Source organism: Alosa alosa, chromosome 3 (genome assembly GCF_017589495.1).
Source record: "Alosa alosa isolate M-15738 ecotype Scorff River chromosome 3, AALO_Geno_1.1, whole genome shotgun sequence".
Classification (NCBI taxonomy): Eukaryota; Metazoa; Chordata; class Actinopteri; order Clupeiformes; family Clupeidae; genus Alosa; species Alosa alosa.
Genome location: NC_063191.1, coordinates 32,177,193 through 32,197,205, shown reverse-complemented (window position 1 = coordinate 32,197,205; position 20,013 = coordinate 32,177,193). Strand labels below are relative to the sequence as shown.

Sequence of the window (20,013 nt, the reverse complement as noted above, 5' to 3'; positions counted from 1 at the left end):
ACATGCAAAGGTAATGTCGAATCAGTCGCATTGAAGCTCTACGTAATTCTGAAGCGTTGATAAAATCTGATGGTTATTTCACCCATTTCACATTCGTCTTAACTGAAATCAATTTCATATCAATTTTGTATTGTTCTGCTGTCAAAAATTCGTTTTCTGGACGTATATATCATATTTAGCCCACCGACATCTTTACTGCCAACATTATTAGGTTGTAAGTTTGCCGCTTAACTTATAGAAAGTGCTGTTCTTGTTGGGTAGTTTGTCGGACAAGGAGAAATGGCGTGCTTGTTGGAGGCCCCCCTACGCATCAGCGTGTTGTCTGTGAGTTCAGTGAAGTACCATATATATATATATACTTTAAACACAATTTCAACAGTGATGATGATGATGATAGAAATGAAAATGGCAAATGTTTAACCCAAAGCCTCTGGTGGAAGTCTCATTGAATGTGGCTGACATTTCCCCAAGTGAACTATTCCAGGTTACGTTGTATACAGTGAGTGAAAGGGGGGGTTTGCGGATGGTTGTGCTTGGGCTGATTCATAGTCTACGCAAGCAACGCAGAAGCAGTTGACAACTCAGCCTCACGCACGTTTTGAAGAGCCCCGGGTTTCCATTACAGCATTGCGCAAAACTTATAATATTTTCAATAAGTCCAAAAACACTTTTGCGAACGGTCGGTGTGTTTATTAGTGAAGCAATACGATTAAACATGTTTTTATTATTATTCTTAATATTCAATTTGTAAAAAAATATTTTGCGATGGTAATTCCAGTTAAATGTGACAACGGATCTCCCAGACTCGAACAGTCTTGGCAGTCTAACCTCAATTGCATCACCCACGCTGGGGTGGTTATAAATTGAGGGTAACAGATGAACCCAGCTAACAATTTCTAGCTCACAGAATGTTCGAAGGTTGGTTTTAGTTGTCCTGTGGTTTGCCAGAAAAGTTTTTTTCTTACGGAAATATAACGGTAGTTTTGCCAAAGATCCTTGTTTACTACTACTCTGGTTTTACGTGTTTTGATTTGCAGAGCGTTCTCCCAACATGGATTGTGAACCTTGAGACAACCTTTGGAGAACGTTCCCGTTTGGTTGTATGACGTTTTCCTTACCATCTCAATATTAATAATAAAAAACCGTTTAGAAAACCTCATCACAACATCCCAGTTTGGCTCTCTTAATGTCAAAGAAGGATTAAAGAAACCATACCATAAAAAATGCATTTCTTTATTATGCGGACTATAGTGCATGCACATACTGCAGGGTTGCCAACTTTGGGTGTTTGGCTGGAGTGAGATTTTGTCAGTGCACGTGCTCCAGGCTTGGAATTTCATAATTTTAGGGGCAAGGCCACTTGGCCTTCAGTTGGACATATTAGGCCCATAAAAATGATCAAAGTTGTATTTACTCTAACACAGTAGACCTTCATCACTGTATGAAATGTTACAAAAACATGACCTATTACATAGCACTGTAAATCATCTGATTTTAATACTTACAGATATCTAGGTGATATTTAACATTTATTTTCTATTTGGCCTGCTATGAAATCATGTATTGAACAATTGAAGCACAGCTCAGCTTTAAGAAACTCAAATAGCCTACATCAGGGGTCTCCAACAGGTAGCTTGCGAGCCAGTAGCTCCCCACCTGTTTCTAAGTAGCTCCAAAAGCTTTGAGGAAGATGTTCATAAATCTGATAACCCAGTCACTTGGGAAATCAAATTCACAGTCTACAAAGAGAGAAGGAAATGGAACCTTTAAAAAGCATACAAATATTATTCAGCAGTTTTGGGTGAAGGCTATACATGGCATGCTACTACTAATATAAAAGCTCTCGGCCATGTCCATTTTGTCAAAGTAGCTCTAGGAGGAAAAAAGGTTGGAGACCCCTGGCCCACGTGCATGCTTAGCATTTTGTGATCATTAAGGCTACTTTGACAAACTCTTAGTCAGCTGTATATCCCAGTGTTTCCTCTATGTTGAATTTGCGTCCCGCCACGGCAAAATGAATGCCGCCATGGTATCAGAATCAGGGCAGACGCACAATCGGTTGCCTTTTAAATAATCCTGCCCACGTATCCTCCCCCGCTGGCTGCCGCTCTCATTGCAATTTAAATTAAGTAAAACTAGTCAGAGGTTATTATGGCCCGTCCAGTTTCACTTTACATATTACATATTGTATTGATGTAGCCTATTTAAAACATTAACTTTCTGTTTCCTCTTCATTTTGTAGTGGTGGCCACTGCTTCAGAATTAGGGCAGACGCACAATATTGTCCGGACGCATAGTAGGCTAAATGCCCTCAGCTGGCTGCAGATAATTGCAGTTAAACAATAAACAGCAATGCTAATCTGAGGTACCGGTCTAGTTTTATTTGATAAATATATTGTTTTTATAGACGTTAGTGGCATGCGCTATCAAGAGCTTCCATGTGCTATGCATGTTTGTCAACATCGCAAAAACTAAAATTTTCGCACAACTTGGTGGAAAGGTTTAGCACAAGCTAAGGAAAACCAATTAATTTCTGGAGCTGATAGTATTCAAAGTATTTCCCATATCGGAGCCTATTTGCTCGCAACAACAGTGAAAATGAAACATGGACAGTGGATGTCTCTGTGGAGACGCTGTTACATTAGATGAACACTTAATTGCAATTTGATGCAGGAAAAATGCAACGACTGGTAGTAACGAAGGGAAATGGGATTAAAGCAATTTTGCAAATGTGGGGACGGCATGCACTTTATATGCACTTGTGGTAATGTGAATCTCAGGACTATAACCAAAGAAAGTAAAGGAGATTTGTACCAAATAATGGCTGTGTTGTGGGTTGTGTTTCTACAACATGTTGGCACAAAACTTAATTTCTGTCAGAAACCAAGTAGGCAAAGCATTTTCTCCATTGTCAACATCTATGTTCAAGCAGTAACGTGGTTTAACCACATGAACTCCAATACAATTTTTTGTACGGATGTTCTGCCCCCACTGCTAAAAAAATGTAGAGGAAACGCTGTCTCCTGATTTGAATATTTACAGATATCTGACTTTGTGAAACTTATAGCCCAAAGTTGGAGACATGCATGTCGAAATTTGCTGCAAATTCAAAACCGGAACAGCTAACTGTACAGGGGAATGCTTTACACCTTTGTGTTCAGTAAGGTCTGCTGTTTATTATGATATATGGTTTTGGTCATGTGTTGGTCATGTGTTGAGTGAAGAGTTTGTAAAGTATTCCACCTAGATGAATGGGTAGGGAGATGGGTGCAGAACTGTAGAATAATATGATTACATTTAAAGTTACTGAATATTGAAAGAAGGGGGCACCAAGGCCACAGTGGCCTGTGAACCGCAATGGCCGTTGTGGCTGCTGTGAAATTCCAACCCTGGCGCACACAGCAAAAAAAAAAATCCTAACCCTAATTTTAAAAATGTTTGTCCCCTGACTCTATTGATATGTCTAATCCCTGATTTATGTAAAAAAAAAACCTAATAGAATGGAAAAGTTTCTTCAAAATTTACAATTTTAGGTTTAATTTCTGCTTGAACATAGATGTTGACAATGGAGAAAATGCTTTGCCTACTTGGTTAAGTTTTAAGTTAAGTTAAGTTTTGTGCCAACATGTTGTAGAAACACAACCCACAACACAGCCATTATTTGGTACAAATCTCCTTTACTTTCTTTGGTTATAGTCCTGAGATTCAGATTACCACAAGTGCATACAAAGTGCATGCCTAGAGCTGTAAACAGTGCTGTCTATTTTTTTGAGGCTGCGTACAAATCTGCTCCAGTAGAATTTTTATTTTGCGATGAGAAAGGGTAGTCTGTAAATAAATATGCCTTCATGTTTGTTGGTCGTAGGCTAGTCTATTGTCAAAGGAATGTTGGTTGACGTTGGTTGAATGGTTAACGTTAAGTTTCTCTGCAGTGTCATACGTCATTGCATGTTGCAGTCAAAATGTTAGGCTGAATGTTTTGCTGACTAATGTTGAAGTTTACGAACTTGGTCTAACATTTAACTTCATGTAGCTCCTTGCGTTTGTATGGTTTTGCGCGTTTTAAACTCGGCGTCTAAACTATTCAACATTGAAGGATGATGGTGATCCACGTCCACGGCAAAAATGACGCACGTCTTGGACACGCACAAATGTGACGCACGACCGTACCACAGCCTTTAGGCTGCTCTCTCCCTAAGTCTAGCCTTAAATTTTACACCCTGTCGAGAGGTGATTTATGTTAAGCCAGAGACCGTTTTCTGTGTTGGTTTTTATAGTAATTTTCACAAAATCGTTGAGTGCAGCTAAAACGACAAGAAATTGAAGTAAACGATGGCGCGTCTAATTTATAGACTGTACAATGAACGTGCTGCTAGACAGAATGAGCTCGCTAGATATCTACAATGACGATGAATTAATTCAAAGGTTTCATTTTAGTCAAGTTAAGTCAATTTTATTTTTTATAGCGCATTTAACATGCACAGAGTGCAACACAAAGCGCTCCACAAACAAGACACATAACAAAAAGACAAAAGATGCCGGACGGAGCGGCATTCCCGTGACATCAAGACAAACAAACAAATTTACAAAATAACAATTGACGCACAAGACAAAAGATGCCTGATGGAGCGGCGTAATCGCCAGCGTACCCGCGACACCTAACGGTAGACATACAAGACAGACAACAAACAAAAATGAACAAGTAATAAAATAAATAAATAAGAAATTAAAATAAAGAAAAGTCTGTGTTAACTTAGTCCAACTCAGTCTAATGGCAATGACATGGCGCACAGCTGCGTCTTCAGACCAACCCGGAGGATCCAACATTAACATGCCTTCTGTAAGTGACGTTAGTAGGCCTACTTGTATAAGTATAAGTAAGTGTATATATACTCTTTTGATCACGTGAGGGAAATTTGGTCTCTGCATTTATCCCAATCCGTGAATTAGTGAAACACATTCAGCACACAGTGAACACACAGTGAGGTGAAGCACACACTAATCCCGGTGCAGTGAGCTGCCTGCAACAACAGCGGCGCTCGGGGAGCAGTGAGGGGTTAGGTGCCTTGCTCAAGGGCACTTCAGCCGTGCCTACTGGTCGGGGTTCGAACCGGCAACCCTCCGGTTACAAGTCTGAAGCGCTAACCAGTAGGCCACGGCTGCCCAAAATAGAGCTGCCGGAACCCGGGAGCTGTTGTAGACTGCAGTCTAGAGATCACTGGAAGCATAGAAGCTAACCGTCTGAAGTCATTGGCGATCCCGCAGATCAGCAACTCGGTGGACCCCCGACAGACAGCCTGATGCTCCGAGAGACTGCAGAGCTCCCCAACGTCAACGGTAGTTTCGAACGTTAGTAGCTGCTAGCTAGAAGCTAGTCTGCTCAATCCAGACACAGTTAACGTTAGTCTGCACCAAAAACTTTGGTCTGCACAATCCAGCTCGGCGGCCACGGCAGATCCCTTGCAGAGTAGGCCCAGGTCCAGCTGTCCCGATAAAACTCCTCAACCAGACAGTGAAGTGCAGCACCGTTCACGGATGGATCGATGGAAGGATGTCAGTCCAGGGCAAAAGCTAGTTCTAGCCATAGCAAGCTCCCAATGGACCAACGACCGACTTGGAAGCAGTAAAAGGGACTAAGAATAACACGACAACTATGTGAAAATAACATAAATGAAGAGATAAAACATTTAACTAGACAAAACAATGCAAAAAATGACATTACATAAAAACAAACAAAAACATGATGCCAGACGGAGCGGAGTGTCCCGCCAGCGTCCCCGTAACCTAGCAACTAACCTAGTTTTAGTAGACATGAGATTTTTTCTCTAGTCGACAAACTAGAAATGTCGAACTGCACGTTAACAATGGAGAGAACCTTTCAGAAATTATTTATTGTGCGAATGGGTTAGCAAAACCATAGCTTTTGGTGAACAGCCCATTCTGCGTTCACTCCAGCCAGAGTGAAATAAATGTTTTAAAAGCTGTGTCATCACCATAGGCTATTTGCTACGATATTTAGGGCCTACCTCTGTTACAACAAGTCGTGATTTATGTCCACCATTTCAACTTTTCGGCTATAATAAGCCTACCACAGTCTAATTTTGCATGTCAATTCAATGACCATTTTTGACATTTTTGGATTAGACTAGCCAGTCTCTATGCTGTTTTCATGGACAGCAAGGATCCACTTTGTTCGTTGTTTTAAATTGTTGTTTTGGGGCAGCAGTGGCCTACTGGTTAGCACTTCGAACTTGTAACCGGAGGGTTGCCGGTTCGAACCCCGACCAGTAGGAATGGCTGAAGTGCCCTTGAACAAGGCACCTAACCCCTCACTGCTCCCCGAGTGTTACTGTTGTAGCAGGCAGCTCACTGCGCCGGGATTAGTGTGTGCTTGTTGTTCACAGTGTTCACTGTGTGCTGAGTGTGTTTCACTAATTCATGGATTGGGATAAATGCAGAGACCAAATTTCCCTCAGGGGATCAAAAGAGTATACACTCTACTTACCTATACTTATAATATACTTATAACGTTGTTTGTTGGTTCTATGCTAGTCATACTCAATCAATGTGACAAAAAAGTTGCAAACTGAATGAATGAAAGGTAATAAATAAGTATCCTGGCAACGCACGTTTCATTCTAGAATTCCACGGGCACTTTCATGAACGCGCATCGTTACGGCCTTACTTAGTTAAGACAGGTCTTAAATTCTGTTGGTGCAACAGGCGTTAGATATGGGCCTAAGACCAGTCTTAACAAAGACATTTATGACAGGCGTAGCAAAGACTAGTTGGTGCAACCCGCTCCAGGGCACAGACATGAAAAGGGCCCCCCTGCCCACCTCAGAAAGTTAGTAACTGAGCAATGGGGAAGAATGAAAACTATGCAGTATTGGCAATTTCCTTACTGTTTTCTCGGTTTTTGCTTCTTTTTCGCTGGCTCTGTCATGATGAATGTCTGAAAAACTCCATCGCTACCTTTTTCTAGCCGGTGCCTGGCGTGTATGTGTATTTGAATGCAGTAAAGCAATTTGTTACACTCGTTATACTTCCTGACACTGAGGCCGTCGGCCCGCCAGCCCACAGTTGCAAGGGTGGTTTTTCCCGTTCACAGGCGCTAGGGGGAAGCGAGACGCCCGAAATTCAACCCGAAAAAAGTCATATAACCATTCCAATGACTCTGAAGCTGTTAAATGAAGGTAAATTAAGATAAAAAAACTTGCATATTAAGCTAAAAAACCTGCATAGTGTACCTTTGAAATGAGTTGAGTTCTGGCGAGTTTTGTGGAAAGAAATGGACAGATTGAGACTTACAAATGAGGCATTCCGTGTCAAATCAGACAAAATCCAGGAAAATGGTAGCAGCACCGACTTCGATTTTCCTCAAAGTTTGTCTACACAATGTTTAGGTTCCATAACTAAAACCTGTAAAATATTTGTGTTCAATTCTATTGTTTTTCATAGTATTTTTGCCCTTGATTGTTTACACTCTCTAAAAGACCTCATCTTGGAGGCCATGTTTGGACATTCATATCTTAAAAAGTATTATTCCTAGCCTGACCAAACTTTGTAGAATGGAAGACAAACAGTATGATTCAATCATTAAACGTTTGTACCACAGTCTCATTGGTTTTATAGAAGTCACTACTTTCAGAAAAAAACATGCAAAAAAAAGTGATATTGAGGGTCACCTGCCATCAGTCAGTATTTTCTCTAGATATATAAGCCTTTGTTAACGTTGCCCCAAAATAAGTCTCCAAAACAAAAGGCCATGGCAATAATAAGGATAAAACAAGGCATGTTTGTATTTTTGTGTCATTTTCATGCAACTGAAATGGTATGTGGTGTAGCTAATAGGACCATAAAAATCTTTGTGGAAATGGCTAAATATATGGACATTTAGTGTGTAAATTACCAATATTGTACCAAGTCCCATTCACAGAATAAATGCATGTAGGTGTTTTTGGGAACACCAAAATAAACATTTACAATAAAAAATAGATTTTAGCGCCCCCTCCGGTGAAACACAACATAGCATTTTGCACCTTCTACAAGGCATTACAGTGGGTACTGGCTTCACTTGTGATTCTCACGTGACCTCATGCATGAGCCACGCCTGACCCTAGTGAAGCTGCAATGACCCAAACAACCACCAGGTGGTTGTTGACCCAATGACCCAAACAACCACCAGGTGGTTGTTGACCCAATGACCCAAACAACCACCAGTTGGCACTTGTGAGCAGAGTTAGGAACGTCGGCTTTTGCCGTTTTGAGTTATGCGCGCCAGTATGCTACAGTATGGACTATATATTTAGCCTACCCAACGTTTTTCAGTTGTTTCCACAATATTAGCCCCTGATGAGCTGATGGCTGATAGGCCTACACTACGTCTTCTGCAACAGTCCCAACAGTTAGCACTATAATCAACTACCGGTAGGCCTAAATCCCGAAGCAAATGGAAAATCTTCTGTTTTTTAATATAGCCTACCGATACTCTGCTCCAAACGACACGCAGTCTCACCATAGAACTTGTTATTGTTTATGAAGGTGTCTTTGTTATTTTATGAAGAGGCATCTGGCTGTTTTGTTTATGTTTGTTTTACTTTCATTATTGGTTAAGTTCATGAAAATAAATTAAGTCTAACTAATTTTGACTGCTAAAAACACAATTTTAACCCAGTTTAACACGGAGGGACAGAAATACCAACAGAGAAAGCAGTGTCCGTCTTCTGTCTGAACATTGCCTACCTGCAATAGGCTATCACTTCACTGCTTGACACTACCCCACATAGACATGGAGAAATGTCGCACACTAACAATGGAGAGAACCTTTGAGAAATGATTTATTGTGTGAATATGTTAGCAAAACCATAGCTTTTGGTGAACAGAGATGCAGATAATCACCCTAATTCATTTGTTTGCGCAACAGCCCGTTCTCCAGCGACAGTGAAATAAATGTCTTATGTACAGAAGATTTAAATAATATTCACTGTGCTTTCTGTAGAAGTGTAGGCCATAATAACGTTTCTTATTCAATAGCACTATTGTATTGTTGTTTTTGTTCATTCAGAGCTAATGACAGTCAGTCAGCCTTTGCGTAAAGAAATAGGCTATAGTCTACATTTTAACACTTTCACAACTCCTAGCCTTTATGATTACAATGAATTTTGAGTGAAATACACATTGATATGCTGTTCTTGTCGGAAAAATGAGAAATGCTGAATTCGGGAAAAGTTGAGGTTTAAAAAAAAACGTTCACTGTGCTTTTTTACAATGAATTTTGATTAAAATACACATTGTTATGCTGTTCTTATCAATAATGCGGTGTTATTACATAATCCGTTGTTACAAGAACAGTTAGTGCAGTGGCAGCAGCTGAGATGGACAGCAAACGCGGGGATCTAGAATTAGGGCACATGGCGATCGGGAAAACGGGTCTCATTTAAGTCAGGACATCAGCAAGCATAGAGGCAGGCACACATCATACTACACAGTCTGTAGTAGGCCTAATGTAATGGTAACAGCGTAATGTGTGCTATCTTGAATAAATACTGTATTCAGAAAGACAGTATCTTTTCTTTTTCTGTCGTCTTCTTCTGTCTTTCTCTGTTAAAAAAGTGTTTGTGTGCTGAAAGCCTTCAATATATAGGCTAAAATGTTTATTCTATTTACTTCTGACTGTAGAATAAGACACAAACTTTTATAGAGGGCTAGTCATGCAAAACGTAATAAATTAACAAATACTTTGATACTGTACTGTGAAACTGTCAAAATCTTTAAAAAAGTTTGGCCATACCACCCAAATGTACAACCACTGATACTACCACACCCTCTTTTATATAATTACAGGACAGTCTTATGCTAGTAGGGTATGTTTTGCATCATGGTGGGTGTGTATCCATTGTTATTTGTATTCTCAGATCATAAATAGTTTTAATTTGTCATACAGGAAGTAACCGCAACCAGTCGACATTATGTGGACCGGCTCTTTGATCCAGATCCGCAGAAAGTTCTGCAGGGAGTAATGTGAGTAATTGCCTTTCAAATTCCTCACTCAGTCTTCATGTCTCTGGTGTAAAATGATGTCATGTTGTTTTCTTGTGATTGCTGTTATGATTCAAGATTATCTAGCTGATTCCTAGTTGATGGACAAGAGCTAGCAAATGACTTTGCTGCTAATTTTTGCGTACAGCTAGTGAACTGGTCTGCCATAATATGATTGGCTGTTATACAGTGCATATAAAGCAACTGAACTTTACTGTTTTTTGTTGTCTTCTTATTGTAGTGCATGCAAAGCAATGCACTGTATTGTTATCCAATGGGTTCTTATTATTAGTATTACAGTGCCTGCCAATTGAGCTCAACAGTAGGGCTTTGACTCCGAACTTCGTTATTCAAATATAATTCGATTATTTTAAAAATTAAAGATATTCGAACGAACTTTAGGGATCTCTTAATATTCAAACTGTAGCTAGTGATGGGCAAATGAAGCTTTGGTGAACCACTGAACCACAGCAGTGTGAACCTAGCGACACTAGCTGAAAAGCAAAAGATGGCCGCCACACATACATTTTTCAACATAAAAGTCCTTAGCAAACCAATATTTTTGGTTACATATACAGGTTTGGGTAAGGACTTTTATGTTGAATCTACATGTGGCAACCATATTGGATTTTTTCATTAGTGTTGCTAGCTTCACACTGCTGTGGTTTGCCCATCACTACCTGTAGCCTATGGAGATAATTTCTATAAATGTATTTGGTTGTAAACGTTGTTTTCAATTCAGATTCCGAGGTTTTTTTCACGCCTGGTGAAGTAAAATCGTGAGCTCATTAGCAAGGCTATTATTGGTCATCTAGGCTCCTGTAGGTGACGTTAGCATCCTGGCTGGTTCGCGCTTAGTGAGCTCACACATGGACATAAGACACTTTTATTTTAAACTTAACCTTCCTCTGATTTTAATCACCTCAGTTATCAATCAAAGCAAACAGGGAAAAGAAATGGCAACACAATCATGAAAAACACTCAAATAAATAAATGTGCAGATAAGTCTGAATGAAAAGCAGCACTGGTTGAAGCCTGGAAATATTGTAAACAAACGTTAGCTTAATTTGCTAGTTTATCATAGTCTGGTTAGACTGTTAAGTTTCCCTACGTGTGTTTAAGTTTCAAATGAATATTTTTTTTTTCTCCTTGGGACAGGCCCGATGATTAGAACTTGGCAGTCAATTTGAATGCAACAGTTTTGAACAAATTTGTGCAGCGTGCTAATGATGCTAACCGGATTTAATAGCAATTTAGCCAGTCGTCTTGCATGATTAATGTTTGGATTACATGTGCATGCTGAGGAGGGATGCGCCTGTTGAGAGGGAGAGAGAGAGAGTGCACGGGGCAAGGAGAGTCTGTGTTGAGGTAGGCCTACTTCTATCGCCTACTCTGGTAGAGTTTGAGATACTACAATGCAAGATATATTTAGCCTATTTATTTATGGACAACGTAAGGCAGGAGGTGTGTGTTGCTTTTAATTATGAATGTTCTATCGAACATATTTTTTATTGATATCGATTACATGTCTATTGCGATACATATCGCTATCGTTTTATCGCCCAGCCCTATGCTCAATAATAACAATTTTATAATACTCAGCCTTTCGTGCACGTAGTCTATTGACAGATACACTGCCCTCTGGTGGACAGAACATATAGAACTTAAGTTTGATACCAATATCGGTCTTACTGAAGACATTTAATGGTTAAAATATTATTAATACATATTCAAATATATTCAAATTTTAATATTAATAAACAAACAAACTTCAAATATGATTTTTTGGCAAAAGTCAAAGCCCTACTCAACAGTGACTGGCCACTCCATTTCTAGAAGTAAAAATCCCTTTTTTTTCCTCCGTTGAGAATTTGATTATAAGCCATTATATCAACGGTCCAAGTTAGACTTAAAACCAGCTATGTGACGAAGCGATTTTATATACTTATGTGGATGCCACAAGTTCATATGATATTAACCTTGTTTTAAGAAAAAAGTGTTTTATTCATGATCTCACAGAAAAGCACTACATAGAATCTATACATGAAAACTTAAGGTTACTCACGTAACCCCGGTTCTCTGATAGCATGAGTGAGGTATCTCACTATGGGACACGCCCCCTCGCGAGTTCCCCAGAAGCCATTATTTCATTACGCCAGCCACCATTGGCTGGACGACTGGACGATATCGTACGTGGAGGAGGTACTTCCTCCTCCCCTTATATTCTACGGCTAAACGTCATTGCTTCAGTCTAGATAACCAACCTCTTCGCCACCGGCAAGGAGGGTGGTCTGGTGAGATACCTCACTCATGCTATCAGAGAACGGGGTTACGCGGAGTAACCTTAAGTTCTTTTCGAAAGCATTCAGGTATCTCACTATGGGATATCGCGGACTCCCGAATTGCCAGACAAGCTTGCGATCCCCAACAACATCAGTGTGCCCCTGGCGCCCCAGTGCCTAACACTGAATGTGCCAAAGTCGGGCAGTGACATCAAGTCTGTAAAACCTGACAAACGTTGTCGGGTTTGCCCAACACGCCTGCCAAGCATACATCCTCTATGGGGAAGCCCTGAAATAAAGCCCATGATGTCGACATTCCTCGAAAGTGGAATGGGCTCAAAACCGACTGGGGTTGTAACCCCTTAGTCGTATAGGCCAGGGCAATAGCCGCCACAATCCATTGTGATAGACGCTGCTTAGTGAGCGGTCTACCCAGATGTGACTTTGCACAAGACACAAACAGCTGTTCGTTTTTCCTTAACTCCGCTGTTTTGTCCATCGAACGCACGCAACGCCCTGACCGGACAGAGCGATTCAGCCGCCTCCTGCCCGGGAGTAGGAAGGCGGTGGGTTAAACGCAGTAAAATAGTTCAATCGGCCGACACCGACAGTGACGGGTTGAAAACCTTCGAATGAACGCTGGGTTGGGTTTTAATACAACCCTCGAGTCACCCGGGAAAAATTGCATACAGGCTGTATTCACAGATAGGGCATGAATATCGCCACGCTGGGCGTTTAGAGCCAAAGCCACCAACAAAGCCGCCTTGAGTGAGAGCACTTTAAGATCCAACTGTTGTAATGGCTCAAGGGAGGGTTAGACAGAACATCCAAAACCATCGGCAGATCCCATGAAGGGGCCAGTGGTTTAGAAACCGGCGGGGGCGCCGAGCCCCTTTCATAAATTGACGACGATGAAAGGGTGCTGGCCCGCTGTTTTGTCCCCAAAGCCTACATGGCAGGCCGAGATGGCAGCCAGGTAAACTTTGACAGTGGAGAAGGACTTGTTTTTATCCAGTAAGTCTTGCAGAAACGAAGGATAACGCGTCCACAGAGCACTGGAAGGCTATCGTCCCTGTTTTAATACACCAGTCATTAAATACACGCCATTTGCTATCATACAACGCCCTAGTTGATGACGCCCTAAGCTCTGAATGGTCGCTATGACATTGCAGGGCAGTCCTGCAGCTGTCAGATTCAGCCTTTCACGGGCCAGACCCAGAGGGGGCCAGGCTCTGGATGAGGGTGAAATATTTCCCGTTCTCGCTTGGGGACAGCAGGTCCCCTTGGGGGCAGCGCCACGGTGTGGAGTGGAGTTACGGGATTATTTCTGCTAGCCAGGGTTTCCCTGGCCAGCGCGGGGCTACGAGAATGAGTGAGAGGCTCTGTTCCCGCACCCTGGCGAGCGTTGGAGTGATCAGTTCCAAAGGAGGGAAGGCATAGAGCAGGACGTGTGGCCACTGGTGTGCCAAAGCATCTATCCCCTAACGGGCTTTCTGATCGCGCAGGGAGAAAAACATCGGACGTTATGCATTCTCCTCTGGAGGCTTAATAAGTCCACTTTCGCTCGACCCGTTCGCAACCAGATTTGAGCCACCACATCGCTGTGGAGTTTCCAGTCTCCGTAGCGGGGGTTGCCCCTGGATAATAAATCTGCACCCAAATTCAATACACCGGATACACCGGGGACGTGTGTGGCTTTCAACGACAGGAGCCGTGTGCTGCTCCATATCAGTCTGTGTGCCAACGTGTGCATATGACGAGACCTCAGTCCCCCCTGCTTGTTGACATAAGCCACCACAGTGGTGGTGTCTGTTCTGACCAAGACATGATGCCCTCTCAGGATGGGCAGAAAATGTCTGAGTGCGAGCCAAACCGCCATCAATTCTAGACGGTTTATGTGCAAAGATTGCATGTGTGAGTCCCACACCCCGTTTATCGACCTGCCCTCGTGAGTAGCTCCCCAGCCGCTCAGCGAGGCATCCGTCGTCACTACTTTCCTGTGTAGGACAGCACCCATCGTAGTTCCCTCTGTGAGGAAGAGTGGGCGTTTCCAGGCCCTTAGCGCAGCAGGCTGCTGAGATTGCGACAGGGCGATGGCAGTGACGCGAGGGATTCAATCCCAGCGACGCCACCCATCGCTGAACAGCCCTCATGTATAAACGGCCGAGGGGAACGACCACCAAGGCTGACGCCATGAGGCCCAGTAGTCTGAGGCAGACCCTGAATTTCACAGTAGCCCCCTGCGAAAAGCGCGAGGCATCGCGCTGAACGCTTTGACTCGTTCGCTGACAGGCTCTGAATGAGCGGAGTTTAGAGACAGCCCTATGAAGGTGGTGATCTGACACGCAGCACGCTTTTCTCCCAGTTTATTCTGAAGCCTAGTAACAACAGGTGCTCCGTTAGGAGAGCCGTGTGCTGCTGCGCTTCCTGGTATGAGTGCGCGGCCACCAGCCAGTCGTCGATAAAAGTAGCCAGGCGTAAACCTTTTCCCCGAGCGACGCTGGAGATAGCAGCCGGTGACCTTTGACGAAGACTCTGGGGCTGAGCACAAGGCCAAATGGGAGGGCAAGCCACTTTCGTAGGGCCACACCTCGAAAAGGCAAACCTGAGGAACTTTCTGTGGGCGGATAGATCGGGGCGTAGGAACGCATCGGTCAGATCCACTGAGGTGAACAATCGCCCGGCGCCAGCGCATTAATGCGTCGTTGGTTAGCATCCTGAACCTGTACTTTCTTAGGTATCTGTTCAGTGCGCGAGGTTCAATATCGGGAATAAGCCCCCCTTCTTTTGGGACCAGAAAATACCTCGAAAGTAAAACCGTGACTGCTTTGCTCGAAGGGACTACCCTGATCGCTTGTTTGTTTAACAGGGAAATTATTTCCCCCTGTAGAACACGGGCAGATTCCCCTGTAGCGTGGGATTGTACAATCCCATTGAACGGGGGTGGGGGTGTAGCGAACTGTAGGCGGTAGCCTTTCGCTATAATCTTTATTATCCAGTCTGACTTCATGTGCATCCGCCAGTACTGGATGCGCTCGGTCAGTGGCGAAATGACGCCATCTAGTGGCGCTAACTGGCGCGACCGAGCTGGCGTGGGCTGCAACGCTAGCGTGCTTATGTTGCCCATCGCCCCCGGTGGAGCTTTGGCTCCGCCTGGTTGCGTTATTAGGGAGTGATTGCACGCCATTGCCACTGAACATGGCTCGTGACTTTTTGTGAGAGCTTTTTTGTTCATTTGACAATTTTTTGCATTCTTTTGACGGATACGCCCTCGGCCTGGCTGCGCACCGAAACATTTATTTTTGAAGGGGGGCACTGGTGTGTGCTTGTGAGACTCTGTTGGGGCTCGAACTGGCACTCCAGGTCTCTTCTCCGCTTCAGTGAGCTGTGAACTGCGAGCGCCTCTGTGGCCTCTGCACGCCTCTTGGGGGGGCAGTGAACATGCCTCTTTGAACAGGTCCAGGAACGGGGCCGGTGTGAGTCGAGGAGGGGGGAGCGTCTGGCTGGACCCGCCCCCCCTCGCCTGCAAGGCGCGTACTAGGCGCGCTTCTTCTTCCTCGCTCCCTGCGCGGGTGGGGGGTTTTGCTGACCTCCCTGTGTCGCGTTAGGGTTAAAGGGCTTTTTAACCCAGGCATCTTTGAGCTCGGGGGTCTTACCAAGGCTCTGAGTGGCAGTCTGGGTCGGGAGGTGACGTCTCGGTATCCGGTACTGCGGCGGTCGTGCCGCTGCCTCGGAGAACGTCTGTGTGGGTGCTTTGGGAGCGGGGGCTTGTGCCTTTCTGGGGAGGCACAGCTGCAGCGCTTCACCGTCCCGTTTCTTTTCCTCACACCGCTTTTGCATAGTGGCCACGGCTCCTTGTGGGAGAGGCTCGAGAGGTTGAGCCAGCGAGCTCTCTCTTGAGAGACTATGAGGGCCATAGCCCGTCCCGCCGTTTGCACCGCACACCTGTGTAGCCGTAGGCAGAGGTCTGTGACCACACACATTTCGTCCCACACAGCTGGCTGGTTGAGGGTGGACGAGAAGTCTTCCTCCAGCTCGGCTTGGTAGGCCATGAGCAGAGATGAGGCGTTGAGAGCTCTCATTCCAGTGCCGCGAGCCCTTGAGCCGGGTTTTTCGCTGAGAATGGGCTGCTCCATGAGCGTGTGGCTTCCTCGAGGCACTCGGGGAAGACGGGCAGTAGTTGTCTGGTGGAGCTTTTAGCTTTCGGGAGCCTCTTTCCCTCGTAGCGAGAGGACACGGTCTCCTTCTGGGCCTCAGGCCAGGGAACGCCGAGCTTTGCAGCTGCTCTCTTGGAGACGTCGTGAAGGCCCACGCTTGTGGCTTCATCAGCCTCAGTGGCGGTGCTATCACTTCTCACGCCGCTCGGGCGAACAGCCTGAGTGGCTGGGAGGAATAAGTCGTCGCCATCCTTATCCCCCAGGGATAGTAGGTCGACGGAGTCATCCTCTGAGATGAGTTCAGCTTCGCCAGTCGCACCTAGCATCCCGTCTGCGTCTTCGGTGTCGGATATAGAGCGTCGAGCTGGTCGCCCCAGCTAGCGCCCAGTTCTCCAGCGCCGGCCGGCTCCTGGGAAAGGGTTGCTGACTCAAGGGGAGGGAGGTCATCCGCTCCTGGCATGGGGTCGTCGTCGGTGAGACTAGCTAGGCGTGCTAGCCTACGTCGGCGAGACCGGAGGGAAAGTCGGGCGCAGTGTTCACACACTTCCGGGGATGTTAACGGGGTCTGGGCGTGTTGCAGCCCCAGACACGCGGCACACACCTGGTGGGTGTCAGCGGCCGAAATCTTGTTCCCACACAAACACATCCTAGCCGGGGCTTCGCACTTCCTCGCGGGGAGGGGGGGGGACTGGTGTCGACATGTTGTTTCGCTACTGTTTGAGGACAGGCTAGCGGTTGCTACTGTTTGGTGACAGACTAGCTTTGGAGCTACTGTATGGAGACAGACTAGCTTTGGGGTTTGGAGGCTACTGTTTGGAGACAGGCTAGCGGGCTACTGTTTGGAGACAGGCTAGCGTGCTACTGTTTGGCGACAGGCTAGCAAGGGGGGAGGCTACTGTTTGGCGACAGGCTAGCCAAGTCCAAACCAGTGCTCTTCGAAGATGAAGCGGCGTTAAGGTAGCGTTCGGGGACCGAGTCGTTACCTCGCTCAATGAACAGTTAAGCCACCAAGCCACAGCACCTGTATCATGAGAGAGAGCAAGCCTCTGGGGGTAGAAGAGGTTTTAGACTGAAGCAATGGCGTTGCGCCCGTGAATATAAGGGAGGAGGAAGTACCTCCTCCACGTGATATCGTCAGTCGTCCAGCCAATGGTGGCTGGCGTAATGAAATATTGGCTTCTGGGGAACTCGCGAGGGGGCGTGTCCCATAGTGAGATACCGAATGAATGCTTGAAAGAGAACCGAATTCTCTTAAACACGGAATTGCACAGAATTTGCAGATGAATTTGCTTGGCGGATTGCACACCTATGAGCAAATTTGACTAGAAAACTAACAATTCTCCTTATGTAGGCTAGGCCTATTCTTAAAATTAACATTAACGATAAATGTTGGTGCTATTTCAGAAAATGGTTAGGCTAGATAAACATTTGTTTTGGTTCAAATAACGTGTTTTGCTGCTTGGGCTGTTGACACATTAAATAAACGGGCATTTTTTACTTGTTTCTCTTTTATTTCAATTTACTTTAAACCAAAAAGCATTTAACCCTCTATACCCCAGTGGAATTCTACAACAATGCCCCAGATTCCTGGGAATTCTAAGAGAAAAGGGCATTTTGAGAAACATTTCAAATAACCAAGAATAATTAAAAATCTAATGAAAAGTGTCAATTGTAAGTTTCTTTCAGTTTAAAGATTAGAAATTGCTCTTTCAAATGATATATGATCCATTAAAAATTATATATTCATGTTTCCCATAGACGGCCATAGGCCTACTCACTTACAGTCTCAAAGTTTTTCATTCACAAAAAGTTATAAATATGGTTCACATATTTCTGTATTAGAAGCTGGGAAACAAGATACTATATGAGTACTGATTTCATTGAAATAGACTGGCATATCTTGCACTTATTTGGGATTTAGCTGGACAGTGAGCCTTACAGCTAAAAAATGATGAGGATATGAACTAACGTAGGCCATGAAGCATAGCGCATGAAATCGTGACTCATTTGATAAGCATGTCACCAACAACAGGGACTGTTAATCCTGACATGGATTTACGTTTTGTTTTATATGCACATCATGTTATAAAATGTATCTAAACTTGATCAGTTGATGATAATGAACCTGTTGCACTCGTTCACTAACCTTCAACCTATCCTGTGCTAACATTACGAGTCTCAGACTAACGTTAACGTTACATCAGTGAAGGTAGCAAATTAGCAGGCTTTTTTGTAATCACTTAAGATGATGGAGACATTGGCCTACTTGTATACAAATACATTTTCCTGACATCCATAAGCAGAAAACACAACGGTGGTTCCCGCTTTGGTTATTAGTCAACAAAAACTCATTTAGAGAGACATACATAAGTAGTAGTTTGCAATAACTATCTGTAAGTGGGATAACGATAATGTTAGCTTTACTGTACATGCCAGAAAGGGGTAATGTTAATGTTATGTGTTAAGATATAACTGCAAATAAACCTGGCATGGGTTTATCATAAACTTTATTGATAATTAGGCCATGACCCATCACTGAATTATGCCTATATTTTGCTGGTGCTAGCTAAACTCAAACTGACTTTCACAGTGACAGCCATACGATTTTTTTTTATGCCAGAGATGCAGCCAAGTCAGTCATGACAAACGGGATGATGCTAACGTTAAATTTATTACACTTTCATGTTTTTATTTTGTCATTTTCTTACATCAATATGATCGTCACTTACATCAAAACATGGTGGATGCACATCAATACCATCTCATCTAATGAGAAAAGATGCGGACGCTTGTTAGAAGCCATAACTCCAGAGGCACCGTAAGTCCTCAGCCGGTCAGTCAACAGGCTAAACTCAAAAATACCGGAGAAATGTCAATAGCGACCTAGCCATTTAAGTGTGTCAAAATAAAAGTCTGGTGTTTATTTATCCACTAACGCTGTATTATTTCATGTATGAAGGTTATACTGTAGCATATGTCTCTTTAAGAATTGCGGCCGGCCGCGGCCGTTACAGGAGAATACAGAACGGCCGTCGACGGCCGCTACGGGGTATAGAGGGATAAGAAGGTCTCTGCCTAAACCGTGGCTAAAAGACATTGTAAATGTGTTGCGTAGCTTAGTAATCATATCTTGAATATTCACATGCGTTGAGTTCCTTGATTGGTGCATGACAAAGAAAATTAGCGATCAGTGGGTCCCGACAATGGTGTAAAACACTAAACTGCTTGACTGCTAGATAACGGGGCTGAGCAATACCCCAATGACTAGGCTACTATGAGTCTGAAAACAACTAGTTTGCAAGTTTTGTCAACACATAATTGACCAATGAAAAATCAGTAGATGCAAGACGTGAGTTTGTGGAAGATTGTTGCAATGTGTGCAGAAGCTGATACCGCTATGTCAGTTTCTTGAAACGTTGCAAGCAGTCTCATTCCCAGACGCGAATGTCAGCAGCCTCAAGCAGATGCGCAGGCCCACCTGCTGTGGGTCTTGACCATTCAAAAAGTGCTGCAAGAAACTGGCAAGAGAGCGT

The 20,013-nt window shown here is 44.0% G+C and overlaps 1 protein-coding gene across 3 annotated transcripts in view; it reads left to right on the top strand.

Annotated features, from left to right (window-relative positions):
• The first annotated feature begins 88 nt into the window (after positions 1-88).
• Positions 89-20,013, top strand: part of armc8 (armadillo repeat containing 8) — a 272,052-nt gene continuing 252,127 nt past the window's right edge. Inside the window, exons 1-2 of one of the 3 annotated variants that reach the window (XR_007193229.1) lie at positions 89-324; positions 9,947-10,023. Coding sequence is in view for 2 of the 3 variants with exons in the window: in XM_048239967.1 (XP_048095924.1) it covers positions 280-324; positions 9,947-10,023 (122 nt within the window). In the remaining variant the exon portion in view is untranslated. The remainder of the gene's footprint in view (positions 325-9,946; positions 10,024-20,013) is intronic. The other 2 variants (XM_048239967.1, XM_048239966.1) reach the window with 2 other exon arrangements.